The sequence below is a fragment of the Tachysurus fulvidraco genome, chromosome 1 (genome assembly GCF_022655615.1).
Source record: "Tachysurus fulvidraco isolate hzauxx_2018 chromosome 1, HZAU_PFXX_2.0, whole genome shotgun sequence".
In the NCBI taxonomy this organism is placed as follows: domain Eukaryota; kingdom Metazoa; phylum Chordata; class Actinopteri; order Siluriformes; family Bagridae; genus Tachysurus; species Tachysurus fulvidraco.
Genome location: NC_062518.1, coordinates 7,065,586 through 7,080,064, shown reverse-complemented (window position 1 = coordinate 7,080,064; position 14,479 = coordinate 7,065,586). Strand labels below are relative to the sequence as shown.

At 39.5% G+C, this 14,479-nt stretch overlaps 1 protein-coding gene across 2 annotated transcripts in view; it reads left to right on the top strand.

The window, feature by feature from the left end:
- pias1a (protein inhibitor of activated STAT, 1a) overlaps nucleotides 1-14,479 on the top strand; it is a 48,847-nt gene that overhangs the window by 30,785 nt on the left and 3,583 nt on the right. For both annotated transcript variants that reach the window (XM_027137031.2, XM_027137032.2), the window contains exons 3-13: nucleotides 5,496-5,580; nucleotides 6,029-6,076; nucleotides 6,177-6,267; nucleotides 6,426-6,560; nucleotides 7,736-7,841; nucleotides 10,015-10,088; nucleotides 10,471-10,631; nucleotides 11,099-11,229; nucleotides 13,032-13,215; nucleotides 13,599-13,738; nucleotides 14,341-14,381. In XM_027137031.2, the coding sequence (XP_026992832.1) occupies nucleotides 5,496-5,580; nucleotides 6,029-6,076; nucleotides 6,177-6,267; nucleotides 6,426-6,560; nucleotides 7,736-7,841; nucleotides 10,015-10,088; nucleotides 10,471-10,631; nucleotides 11,099-11,229; nucleotides 13,032-13,215; nucleotides 13,599-13,738; nucleotides 14,341-14,381 (1,196 nt within the window). The remainder of the gene's footprint in view (nucleotides 1-5,495; nucleotides 5,581-6,028; nucleotides 6,077-6,176; nucleotides 6,268-6,425; nucleotides 6,561-7,735; nucleotides 7,842-10,014; nucleotides 10,089-10,470; nucleotides 10,632-11,098; nucleotides 11,230-13,031; nucleotides 13,216-13,598; nucleotides 13,739-14,340; nucleotides 14,382-14,479) is intronic.

Sequence of the window (14,479 nt, the reverse complement as noted above, 5' to 3'; positions counted from 1 at the left end):
ACACAACACCACACACACAAAGGGGGTAACATTAACAAGTCTGTTTATTTCTGCTGTTTGCTCTGGACTACACTGCCCCATGCATGATGAGAAAGGAAGGTGCTGATAATGCATGCATGCTGTCAGGGAAGAAGAGCTACAGTAAGAGCTAGGGGCTTTCATTGCTTTCTATAGTTAATGATATGATGATAATGAGCTTAAATAAAGGCAGCTATATTGCTATCAGTCACCAGACAGACACTTATTTTATGAAAAGAACAGACAAATTTGAGGCGAGATAAAGAGGTACTTTGTTCCTTTCTGACTGAAACGTGCACGGCCTTCACTTCAACTCTGCATCCCATTGTAATAACACATCAGATGGCAGAGAGCGACAGGGCTATTTTTAACTCCAGCTCAGGCAGAGGGTACTCTCTCTCTCTCTCTCTCTCTCTCTCTCCTCTCTCTCTCTCTCTCTCTCTCTCTCTCTCTCTTGCTCTCTCTCTCTCTCCCTCTCTCTTTCTTTCTCTTGCTCTCTCTCTATCTCTTGCTCTTTCTCTTGCTCTCTCTCTCTCTTTCTCTTCATCTCTTTCTCTCTTGTTCTCTCTCTCACTCTCTCTCTCTCGCTCTGTTTCGCTTGTTGATTTTCATCAACATTTTCCCTTTTTCCTTCTCGCAGATTTGTTTACATTCTTGATCCTTCTTCTTTTTTTTCTCCCTCTTGTCTTGCCTTTATATATACTCTTCTTTTTCTCTCCTCATTTGTTCTTCCTCTTTCACTTCACATATAAACTTCCTCTCTCCTTGCTCTCTTCCCCTCCATTTATTACCCTTTATTTTAATTTCTTTTCTTGTTCAGTCCCAATTCTGTCCCTCTCTCTGGACTCACCGCTCTTTTGTTTCTCTTGTCTCTTTTCCAGTCTTCCTACCCCGATCACCTACCATTTCTACTTTCTCTCTTTCAGTTTCTTGCTCATTTTGTCTTTCCTACGCTCAGTTCTATTCGGTGTAGTTAAGTGTAAGAGCTTTTTGGCGTGACTGTCTGAGAGACGATTGGAGAAAAGTTTGTAAACACAAATAACAGAAGATCATTACAATAACCATAGTTCCAAAAATAATATCAGCAGGAATAGCACTGATAACACCAGGGATGAGGAAGATGTCCCTCACTGTCTCTCAGGTTGCTGCAGCAAATGTTGCTCTGTCTTTCTATCTTTTTTATGTCTTTCTCTCTCACTCTCTTTTTCACACTCCCTGCTTGAGAGAATGCACATCACTGTAATTATGTGTTGTCAAGTCTCTTCTGCAGGTTTATTAATTGCACCCATGACATATGACAAAGGGGCTACAAAGAATGAAAGGAAGGAGGGAATAAGAGTGGGATACGTAGTGTGTGTGTGTGTGTGTGTGTGTGTGTGTGTGCGCCTATGTATGTGTGTATGGTGTACGTGCACCTATTTTGCCCTTTCATTAGCAGGCCTTGGTGAATATGCAAATAGGCAGTAATTAACATCATAACAACACCTGGGAGACATGGTAGCGCTCTCTCTCTCTCTCTCTCTCTCTCTCTCTCTCTCTCTCTCTCTCTCTCTCTCTCTCTCTCTCTCTCTCTCTCTGTCTTCAGGGAGACTGTTGTAAAGCCTGAATTGAAGCACATAAAGTACTAGTGTGTGTGTGTGTGTGTGTGTGTGTGTGTGTGTGTGTGTGTGTGTGTGTGTGTGTGTGTGTGTGTGTGTGTGTGTGTGTGTGTGTGTGTGTGAGATGGAGACGGTAGTGGTTTCAGTAGAACTCGATATTTAAGGCTGCTGCACTCTTACCTGCAGCAGCTTACTGTGCACTGGAGGTCTCCGAGTTAAAGCAGTTCAGCTGTGTAGTTTATATGGTTTATTTATCACATAAACACAGAGCAGGGGTGTATGTGTATGTGTGTGTGTGTGTGTGTGTGTGTGTGTGTGTGTGTGTGTGTGTGTGTGTGTCTCTCTATCATTTTCCTACAGTTCTCTCTCTCTCTCTATCTCTCTCTCCCTCTCTCACCCTCCCATTTTCTGTCTCTGTGTGTTTCTCACTCTCTCACACACACTTTCTCTCTCCATCGCCTTCCGGTGCTCCTTTAACCGTTTGCACTCCTTCTTGTTCTTCCATCTTCTCAAAATCACACATTTATATAATCTCTCCTCCCCTCTCTCTTTCCTTTCTTACTCACTCGCCCTCCTGTTCTACCGCTTTCTCATATTCTCATATTCATTTACACTTCAATTCAGATCAAAGTCACCGACATGATAGAAGGCATCACCACAAGACTATACAGTTTATTAATATTAAAGACCGGTAAGATAAAATTGTTAAAACTCGCAGCAGCAAAAAAAAAAATTAATTCTGATTCCGATTCCGATTATGGCTATGGTAGCTCCGGCAAAATTTGCATATACTTTTAACATCTTACACTTAATAAGGATTTCAAGTTTGATCATGAACAGACAAGATTGTTTGGCATTAGTTTAGGATATATGCAGCGTAATATTAAACACTGTACTATAGTGCCACCAACAGTTCAGTCAGGATCCATGTGCCTGTGTTGTGTCAGTGAGTGCAGGTGAATGTCAGCAAGGTACAAGTTAGTGTCAGTGAGCTTAATTTAAATGTCTGTGAGCATTACTGAAGTGTTTGGGTGTCACAGTGCCCGTGTCATGTTAATAGGGTCTTTCAGAGGGTCAGTGAGGTGGAAATGTGGTGGCATTGAGTGTTACTGAGTATTGTGTGAGTCTGTGTGGTGCAACACTGAGACCTGACAGACACCCTAGACAGAGAGGTATCATTGTGTAAATCAATGAGGTGTCAATTACCCAATTTTCCACCAAAAAGAACCAGGTGCTGGTTCAAAGTTGGTTCCACTGGTGAACCTTCTAAGAACCGGTTTGCCTTTCCATCACAGAGAGCCATCACAGAGCTGAGTCTGACGTCACTGTATACGTGTCACGTGTCCCAGCAGCGTTAGCGCAGCGGCGGCAAACACAACATCAACAATGGCGGATGTTGCTTTACTGTTAATGCTCATGGCTTTGTGAACCTACATTGGCATCCAAGCACGGCGAATCCAACGTGTACGTGCAGCTCCGTGTAATCTGTATACACGGACGGAGGTTGTAATCGAGAAAGTACATAACATTATTATATCATTAACACAGAAAAAAGGTAGCCTTAGCATGTAGCTACCTACTATCATGTTTGCTGATAATGTATCATATTGCGGTAAAGTAAAAGTGTATTAAACATTAGTATACTTAAGGTATATTATCAAATGCGCTAACAGTAGCCCCGCCCACAGCCCCTGATGCAAGTGGTTCTTAAGTCTAAACCAGCAACGTTTTGGTGCTACTTAAGAACCACTTTTCCTGGTTCAGAGCCGGTGCTTTGGCTGTCAAAAAAGAAAGAACTGGTTCTAAATTAGGCTCTGGCTCCGAACCAGCACTCAAACTGCCTCGGTGGAAAAGGGGCAAATGAGTGTCTTTGAGTGGTGGAGAGGTGTTAGGGTGCGACTGAGTGTCAGCTGGTGTTGGTGAGGTGTTAGGGTGTCAGTGTGTGTCAGCTGGTGTTGGTGAGGCGTTAGGGTGTCAGTATGTGCCTGCTAGTATACAGTATGTGAGGTGTTAGGGTGTCAGGGTATCGGTGAGCATCATTTGGAATGCCAACTGTACACCAGGTCTCCTTGGCCATCATCAGTGCCTGACCTCACTAATGTGTCTTAAGTGGGCACAAATCCCCACCACCATTCTCCAGAACAGTGGACATAATAATAACAGCAAAGTTGTTACAAACTTGTACAATATCTCAGCCATTTGTACAATATCTCAGCCATTATGCACATACTATACAATATTTCAGTCATTTGCTGTTTTTTGCACAACTCTATATATTATCCAAAGGACCTGCTGCTAAGAAACTGTGTTCATTCTAATGTTACTGCACGAAATATTGTTTGAACATTCAGTATTCACATACAGTATATACACCGGTCGGTCGGCGCTGTTTCTGTTACTGTTTGTTGTCTTTTGTGTATTGCATTTTTTGTACTTTTTGTATTGTCTTGTAACTTTATGTCTGCACTGTTTTTTGTCCTGCACTGTCTTTTGTCCTGCACTGTCTTGTTTGTCTTGTCCTGCACTGTTTGCACCAGGTTGCACAGTTGCACTTTATCTGGCTAAGACTACTTACATGTCCTTAGCCCTGTCTTTGTTTTATGTAGCACCTTGATCCTGGAGAAACGTTGTCTCATTTCACTGTGTACTTCAACAGCTATATATGGTTGAAATGACAATAAAAGCTTCTTGACTTGACTTGAAGTGGCATTGCATTTATAATGACATGTTGAACAGGCACATAAAGGTATGATGGTCAGGTGTCCGCAAATCTTATAGGTTGGTGCACATTGGTGTGTGACGGTGCTGAAACAATGGCACACCAGATCAGTGAGGGAGCTGTTTTCCATGCTCAGCCTCTGGCATTGCAGAGTTTACAATGATACCAGCGTGGGTTGCTGTTTTTTTAGCTGCTTCCTGAACTTGTTTGCCCTGTTTATAGTTGTATGATTAATGGTTTAAAAGCTCTATTTTTGCCCAGCATGCATCGTTTGTTGCATTTGTAAGCAACTTTAGGATGTATTAACAGAACACGCATTATTTTGAATGCAAAATTCTGGGTAAGTAAACCAAACAGACCGTAATCGTAAAGAGTAATTGGATTTCTATAAATATAGATTCGAACAAAAAATATGCTGGCGTACAGTACGGAAAACTGTGTGTGAAAGTTCTTGCTCACCCATATTCTTCTCCGCTCTTAGTTTTGCCAATACCGAGGAATACTTTTGCTGAAGCTTGTATGAATAATTAATCTCCAGTTCAAAGTAGGGCTGCATGGCAGTATGACTCAGAATCGTTGTTCATAGAGTCATTCAATATTGGCTTCTTTTTGATTCACACTTAAAATATTTAAAAACGTACAATATTTCTTCTCAAGTGAGCAGATGGAAAGCGATGGCTCTGTTTATACAAGAAAGGACTGGAACACTCCTACATCAGTGCTTTTTAAATATGTCACAGTACAGAGCTTTTATTAATTATAGCGTAATAAGCATTTTGAGACACAATAACAAATCCCAGACATCCACATCATTTGTCAGAACTGTTCTGTTTGTTCTTTTCATCCTCAAAGTGGTCTGATTCGTAATGGGCTTTGGCAGGAGCTTTTTTTCTGGAATTGTATGTGCGTACCTTTTAAAGAGATCATCTTTCCAGTGTTGTCCTAAAGCATAGTTTTGGTTAGAACTAGGATCAAAGTGTTAGGTATTATGTTTCAATGAGCAGAGAATGTATTTAATGCTAGATCTGTAATATTCTGCTGATGTTAATGACAAAGAATATCAACCATGGAGAATAAAGCCAGTTGTTCCACATGTATTTTTCATGCACAGTGTGTATATGTGATTTTAAAATGCATGTCTCTCCTTTTCTCTTTCTCAGCTTCAGACAGCAGTCAGCGCTTTCAGGAAACGTGTTTTGCTTTTGCATTAACACCACAACAAGTCCAACAGATCAGCAGCTCTATGTAAGTTGCACATTAAAGCATATGTAAAATAGCTGAGCTCCGGTGCACTTGGGTTTGTCCGAACATCAGATTAGCTTTTCGTTGTTTGCAGTGTGTACATTACTTTTTCTGAATGCATGGCCATGCAAATACTAGAATTCAATAATATAATTCCATTATGTATACAGTATACCAGGTGTAAATCGTCTATACTCTCGATATAATCTATGATAATAATATAATAATAATAATAATTTTATACGCACACGCGCGCGCGACGTAGTGGAAAATACAGAAAACAAAGTAATTCAAATTTTCTTGTATCGATCTATGGAGTTTGGAAATTGTAGAACTGTATAGATAGTAGTTTAACATGTCATTTTTTTGTTACTTTAAAGTGTCTACTAGAATTGGGATTTTACTTTTAAATATATTATTATTGTTATTTATTTTATTTTTTTTTCCCAAGGGACATCTCGGGGACCAAATGTGACTTCACGGTACAAGTACAGTTAAGGTAAATAATCTACCTTGTTCATATCAGGGACCCGATGCCAACAGATTTCAAGCAGTTGATGTTAGCATTAAAAAAAATGATATCCCCTGCACCCCCCTAGGTTTTGCTTATCAGAAACCAGCTGTCCTCAAGAAGACCACTTTCCTCCTAACCTCTGTGTAAAAGTCAATGGAAAACCCTGCAATCTTCCGGTATGAAAAGAGAATAAAACTCCATGCAGTTATCCATAAATATGAGAATTATGACAATTATTTCAAGTGAGATGAAATCGGTTAAGAAATAATTCTACAAAAGAAAGAGTGAAACAAATCGAACGCTCTTCATTCAGACTTTGTGTGTTCCTTCTCAGGGATACCTTCCTCCTACCAAAAACGGAGTTGAACCAAAGCGTCCCAGCAGACCCATCAACATTACCTCACTGGTCAGGCTGTCCACCACTGTCCCCAACACCATCGTGGTGTCCTGGACATCGGAAATTGGGAGGGTGAGGCTTTAATCACATTTCATTAGAGACTGTGTTCTGTTCTGTAGTGACACGGAGATCATTAGAGGCACAGAGTCTGCATCTAGTACAGGGCAGATGACTTGCAGCTGCCATCACGTTGCTCGAATCTTTGCGAAGTGTAGTGAATTTCTTTCAGGTTTATTGCATTCTTTAAATCCCTAAAGCACACGTCAGCATATTTCCACTAGTCTGTTTTGCATTTAGATAATATGACAGTGACACTGGGTTGTGTGGTTTCTTTTTGGGTTTTTTTGCTCTGTACTCTAGCACGTTACCTGAAATGAAGCAGCGAGTGATTTTAAAGGCTTGTATGGCCACGGTGCACTTATTTTAGGGACCAAAAGGCCCTGGACAGCTAACAGCTGCGAGTTTGACAAAATACACCCATAGGTCTGGATGGTGCCTATTTCTAACCAATTTCTAAACAAAAGTTGTTTTTATATAGGATTGGAATTTGTCCCTACAATGTACAAAAAAAAATCCTCTCTGTTTCTTATATTACTTATCAAATATTGGTTTGAATCCTGTTCTGTATCTTTTCATCGTTCCTTTAAAATACATTGTGCTGTTTAGTAGATCACAAGCTGCACAACAGATACATTTGTGTTGAATAGATTTGTCACAGATTTGTTCCTCAGCCTAACACACAGACATAAACACTTTCGTCTTCCAGTCGTAACACAAAGAAGACCAATTTCGTCCCTAATGAATTCATTATTTGGCCCAGTATCAATAATGATATCGATGCAAATGAAACTGAGAAAGTCTTTTCGATTAATATTACTACTAATATTAGATATCTGTAGTTTACACAGCTTCTCATCTGCTCCTTCACCAAAACTGTTTGAGCTCAAAGCATGAGTGCCATTTTATAGACAAAATACCCTTATCAGTGATGTTTATTACAGGATGTGCCTGAACACGCACGTGACATTCCTTAAGTGTGAAATAATGCTTCAGATTTTCTTCTCTTTAGCATAAAGTGTGAGAGTCAAACTGTGTGTAAAATCACTCACTTACTCACTCACATACATTTATTAAATATACTGCATGTCCACAGAGTTTTATTGTTTCAAAACAGCACAGGGCCACTTTCACCAACACATTTATAACACCGGTCATACATTTATACTGTAGTGCTGTGTGTTTTACAGAGTTACTCCATGGCAGTGTATCTGGTGAAGCAGCAGTCGTCTACAGCGCTGTTACAGAGACTTCGTGCCAAAGGCATCAGAAACCCAGACCACTCCAGAGCTCTCAGTAAGGAGACTCAACCTTCGTTCAACGTGAATTAGATCAGCAACGCACAAAATTATTTATAGGCCATCTTGCATAGGTTGATGATTTTTCTGATTTTAGTAGAAGGTATTTCTGGATCAAGTAGAAGGTGCAATCTGGAGCCTTTAAGCAGAAAAGTTGATAAACCTATCTGTATTGTGATCCCTGAAGACTTGGTCATCTGTGTATAAGCAGGCATCATAGTATAGCATCGGTGTACATATAATAAACTTCTCTAAAAGAGCGTAACTAAATATATTCTTGTAAAGAAAGTCACCGTATCAAATTATACATATTTCTTTAACACATCAACGTTTTTAACATTTGGGAAAATCTGTTGTTTGGTGGTGGTTGTTTTTTGTTACGCAGCTGCCATAAAAGTTCCTGAGTTAGTTGTTTCCATAGACACAATATAATACGATAAATCAAGCATGTTAATATAAAGCTGTGATTTGTCACCACTATAATCAGAGCAAATTAGTCGACGCCTTCTGACCAATCATAGTCAAGAATTCAGTGGCACTGCGATTTAAGTATTCATTTGACATATCCGAAGAATCTAAACTTGGTCTGTATAAAAAATGTGAAGAGATTCGATATTTATTCAGTGTTGGAATTGCTGAAATTGCCACATATTACATGTAGCAGCCTATAAACTGTCTTGTGCTGCCTTGTTAGCGCTTAAAGAATGCTTCTGTAATTGCTGCAGCAGGTTATAAATCCTAGACTGATAGCACCTGGGCTCTGGGTAGTAGTACAAAATAGCATGTTCTTCTAATTTATTACCATGCCGCCATGAGACTCGGATAAATGATGTGTTAGCAAGATTCTGCCGTTGTGGCTGAGGATCGAATTATGTACGTTTAGGATATGTTGTTGGCTCTTATCAGACTGCTGATATTAAATCACTTTTTTTCCCTGAAGCTATACTTACAGTCTAAAGTTGAATTGTAGTCAGTCAGACAGAGAGAGAGACAGACAGACAGACAGACAGACAGACAGACAGAGAAACAGACAGGCAGATAGACAGGCAGATAGACAGAGAGAGAGAGACACAGACAGATGGATGGATAGACAGACAGACAGATATACAGACAGACAGACACAGACAGACAGAGAGAGACACAGACAGGGAGTCAGACAGACAGATGGATAGATAGACAGACATACAGACAGAGATAGACAGACAGACTGAGTGAGACAGAGAGACAGACAGACAGAGACACACAGACAGAGACAGATAGACAGACACACACACAGACAGAGAGAGACAGACAGAAACACGCAGAGAGACAGACAGATAGACAGACACACACAGACAGATAGAGACAGACAGATAGACAGAAACACACAGAGAGAGAGACAGACAGATAGACAGACACAGACAGAAACACACAAAGAGAGACAGACAGACAGAGGTAAAGGGATTGTGTCATCTTGCTTTGGATTTTATTTCTTGCAGCATGAAATAATGAAAGTGTAATCAAGCTCAAATTTGATCTCCTTTGCCCCTTACTTTACAGAGCTTAAACTCATACTGAGGTAAATGTATGATCTGGAGATCTGAGTTGAAATGGCCATGTTAGTAGGCATGCACAAAACTCTTTTTAGCACTGAATCATTCCTATGTATCGTTTGCGGTGACACTGGGTTAAAAATACTGAGTAATAATGAACTAGTAATATGTTAGCAGTAAGATATTTTATGTTGATACACCGATGAGGTCGGTGCTACACCTTTTTATCTTAAATACATTTATACTTGTTTCATGAGTCTGAAAAAGAAAAAATTAACTTTTTGTATTGATTGTGAACTCTTAAGGAAAAAACATTCGTAAGCTGCAGATCAGATCAGCACCTCATAACAGAGGCAACCTTATTCATAACCACTAATCAAGCAATAGTAATAGTACTAAAAGAACGACTAATTTGGTATGGACTCATCCCTGTCTACTGAGCTATCCTCTGAGTCTGGTTCCTCTCAAAACTCGAGCGTTTCCCCTGGCCACTGTCACATCTGGCTGCTCATTAAGCATCTAAGTCTCCATCTGTGTTTATGTAAAATTGCTTTGTGACCGTATCTACTGTTAAAACCACCATGCTAATAAAATGGAATTGTATTTGATCTTACTTTTATTTTTACCTCTATTCTGCAGTCAAAGAAAAGCTAACCGCAGATCCTGACAGTGAAATTGCCACCACCAGCTTGCGAGTGTCGTTACTCTGCCCGGTAAGTGCACACACACTCATAATCGTTGTCTTACTCACCCTTCTGATAAGTATTTTATCAAGTCCATGCTTGCAGCATTATAGCCCAATACTTTATCATTCCTGCAGGTTTAAATTTCACACTGGTATTTTGAAAAGCCTGGTTTGTCTTTAGCTTAAAATAACACGCTGTTTGAAAATGTGTGTAACCGAGATCTGTAAACGATGTTTCGTTCAGGCGAAACGTCTCACATTAATCTTCATCTTGTGAAAAATACTTTACAATGGGGGGGGGTTCCTTGTCTGGTTTGTCTGTAAACGGGGATGTGTGTATGTACACGCATGCTCATGTTGATCATCTTCCATGCGGGATGTGTGTTTTGCCTCTATGTCTGCGTGTGTAGCTGGGGAAGATGCGGCTAATGATCCCGTGCAGATCGTTGACGTGTACCCACCTGCAGTGCTTCGACGCCACACTCTACATCCAAATGAATGAGAAGAAGCCCACCTGGGTGTGTCCTGTCTGTGACAAAAAAGCACCATATGAACACCTAATCATCGACGGGTCCGTCTGCTCACGACACCTGCGCATCCAAACATTCATTAACAAGAATACACAAGACGCTCAATACCAGTGTGCTTCCTAAACCATATTTATAATCCCAATACATCAGGGGGTTTTTTTTGTTGTTGTTGTTGTTTTTTGCACTAGGACTTATTTATTTATTTTTTATTTTTTTCAATTATTTCCAAAACATTGATATGAATATTAATGATGGAAGAAAATTGTTAATCATAAGAGAGTCCGAAACAATTAAAACAATTTAAAATTGTTTGTTTCTTTTACCCTGTAGTTAATTTGTCATATTTTATTAATCATAATCCAGATGATTGTTACTAATGTAACAGAAACAACAGGATAAAGAGTTCTAAAGCAAGAGTGGAAGAAATCACAGCACTTTATCTCTCTCTCTCTCTCTCTCTCTCTCTCTCTCTCTCTCTGTCTATCTGTGTATGCATGTGTGTTTGTAGGTTGTTTATGGAGATCCTGAACAGCTGTGTAGACTGTGATGAGATTCAGTTTAAGGAAGATGGCAGTTGGGCCCCCATGAGGTCGAAAAAGGACGTGCAGGAAGTTTCTGCTTCATACAACGGCATAGACGGTAACCGTATCTTCTGTTTCTGACACATTTATATACACAAGTAAGATAAAACAAATACAATATTTTTGTTAATCCAAGAAAGTGGAGAGCAAAGGGTTGTTTTTTTTTATTATAATAAAAGGTAACAATTAATGAATAAATTAAAAAGAAATAAAAATAGACTTTATTTGATATCGATCTTGGCAATGGATGTTCAGTGGTGAGGGTTCGCTGTTATTGATTGGAAGATTCAGGTGCGATCCCAGGACTTATCGGTTCAAAGCTCGGATTGTGATCGGCTTCACATCGTCTACAGTGAATATAAAAAGTCTACACACATTTAAAAGAATAGACACATAATAACAACATAAATGTCAGACATGTTACATTATGTTATTGTGAACTTCCAACAAACAGAATTCCAGAGGAAAAGACAATGTGTTTAATACTAGGGAATATTTTAAATAAGTAAATAAAAACAGATGAAAGTCAGCTGTTGCTGTAGTGCATCCTACTGAGAGCCCATGGGCCACAAAGAGTTGCCAAAGAAACTGTGAGACATAACTGTTGAAAGGTACCAATCAGGAGAGGGATACAGAAGAATATCGAAGGCATCGAATGTACCATGGAACACTGTCGAACCCATCACCAATAAGTGGAGAAAATGCGGCACCAAAGAGGACATTGCAAAAGATACGGACAGGACGACCCTCCAAAGTTGATGAGAGGGCGAGGAGAAAATTTATCAGGGAGGCTGAAAGAAATGCAGGACTTTCCGGCAGGTATCGGTCACTTCCTACATGTGACTACCATCTACATGTATTCTGGACTGTGGGTTAGGGTCTGGACTGTGGGTTAGGGTCTGGACTGTGGATTAGGGTCTGGACTGTGGATTAGGGTCTGGACTATGGGTTAGGGTCATTCAGTCACACCAAACCACGTGGGAAAACATGTAATGGCCTGAACAGGCAAAGGTTGTACTTTTGACCTTAATTCGAAAAAAGGTATGTTTGATGTTTGGCGAAAAGCCAATAGAGAGCATCATCCGAGGAACCACATGGTGGCATCATGCTTTGGGGCTGCTTCTCTTCAGCTGGGCCAGGGGCACTTGTCAAGGTAGATGGGAAAATGTAGAATTCCAAATGCCAAGATATATTGGCACAATACGGTGCTTTTTTTTTTTAAATTTCCTCTCTTTGTTAGTGTCCTGCTGCTGCTGTTTTTTTTTTTCTTTTCTTTTCTTTTCTTTCAGAGCTGAATTTTCTACCATAAGTTATATTAGTTTTTTATGTTTTTGTCAGTTGAATTGTTTTTTAATGATGTGCCACCTTTCTGTAATTTTCCCTGATTAGGAACACTAAAAGTGAACGAGCTTCAGGAACGTGAGAATGTCGGCTAATTCGATTTAAAACTTTTCCTAATTGCAGTTAAAGCTGTCCAACGTTATAAATTGCCTGTCGGGAAACAGGGAAATTGTTAATCATCTATTGAAACACACATTAAATATTACTTTCATTAAAGATCGATATTGGCTCAAAAGTCTTAAGAGAGCTCATATAATTAGTCTGAATTACCGAAACCTGAGGGAGAGAGAGGTTAGGTTATAATCATGAGTTTAAGTAGTCTGCTGTTCGCTCTCAGCTTTTAATCATATTACTAATGAGGCTGTTTCACAGGGCAGTAAAATTGTTTACGTGTGTTTAATTTACGGCTGGAAAAAAATACATTTTTATTTCTTTTCTTTGCTCGATATTATGATTTTATTATTATGGGTCTCGTTTGTCTTCTCGCTCATCATTTATTTTGTGTGTCCCCTTTGGCAGGCGGATGTCAACCATCAGCCCCCGAGCAGAAATCCAGCTCCCACACAAACGGCAGCAGCGGTAAGAATGTGGAGGTGATCGATCTGACTCTAGACAGCTCATCTGAGGAGGAGGAGGAGGAAGAGCCACCTGTAAAAAGAAACTGCCCCTCCCTCTCCCCGGTTTCACCACAGATGAACAAGGGGTGAGTTTCGTGTGTGGTTTCGTGACGAATAGCCTTTGAGTCAGCCTCTGTATTTTCTAAATGACTATATGACGAGGGTAAAGATCTGTATCGATTATTATCAGAGTAGTTATAGTTATTATTCAGACATGATTAATCAACTTTAATCCTGATAAATACAGATTATGTATTAGGTTTCATGCAGATCATGCAGTTATATAGTCCTATAGTAATTATATTTATTTAAGATTAGCAGTTTGACTCTAAGTGCATTTTATGAAACTGTTAGGGGTTTGGGATTAAAATTTTCTTTCTTATTAAGGTGTGTGTGCGTGCGTGTGTATGTGTGCGCACGTGTGCGTGTGTGTGTGTGTGTGTGTGTGTGCGTGCGTGTGTGTGTGTAGAGTGTTGAATTTGTGTACTCAGGCGTCTCCTGCAAGTCGAACTCCAAGCATGCCACAAGTGGAGACCAACTACATCCCCCCTCCTCCACCGCTCATACAGGACTACCGCCACTACTATCCTACACCCAATGATCTTTCAGGTAAACACACACACACACACACACACACACACACAGATTCCACTGTCTGTATGTAATATGATCAAAATATTTACTCATTTAAAGATGCAAAAACAAAATGAATCACATCTTATATGTCTATTAAAAATACTTTTTCAAATAGATGTCATTCATCACACTTTTTCTTCTATATTTTCTCTATTAGCATTTTCTCCCTAAATATAAAGAAAAAACATGAGGTCGGCGTTAGATACGAGTTGATACAATGCATTTTAGAAACACTTTAAAGGAGAAACTGTTCATTCGGGAATGTAGCACGTCACCTGTAGTGCGCTTGCTGTAGAGCGATGAGGAGGTCACGTGAGAGTCGATCAAATTATCGTCACGTCTCCTTATAAAGCGACTCAGTTTTCATGCTTAATGCAGCGTCAACTTTAGTGTAGCTACAGCTAATGTTCACTCTGTTTATGAAGGTATAACATTTAAAAAATCACGTTAAATACACGTGAGTACTAAATATTTCATGTAATAGAAACATAGAAACAGACAAATCTAGATCTCCTGTCAGTTACATACATTACAAATGAGAAGAGTCACCGTTTGTTCTTTTCTGTTTTTAACAGATCTGAACTTTTTCTCGTTTTTACAAGGAGAAAATCATCAGGTAAGTCTTTTTCTTAAGACAATTAAAATATAAACACTTTTTTGCCAAAGAAAAAAAATGTTTTTTTTTTTTCTTTCCTCTCTCTAATCTAATCTAAT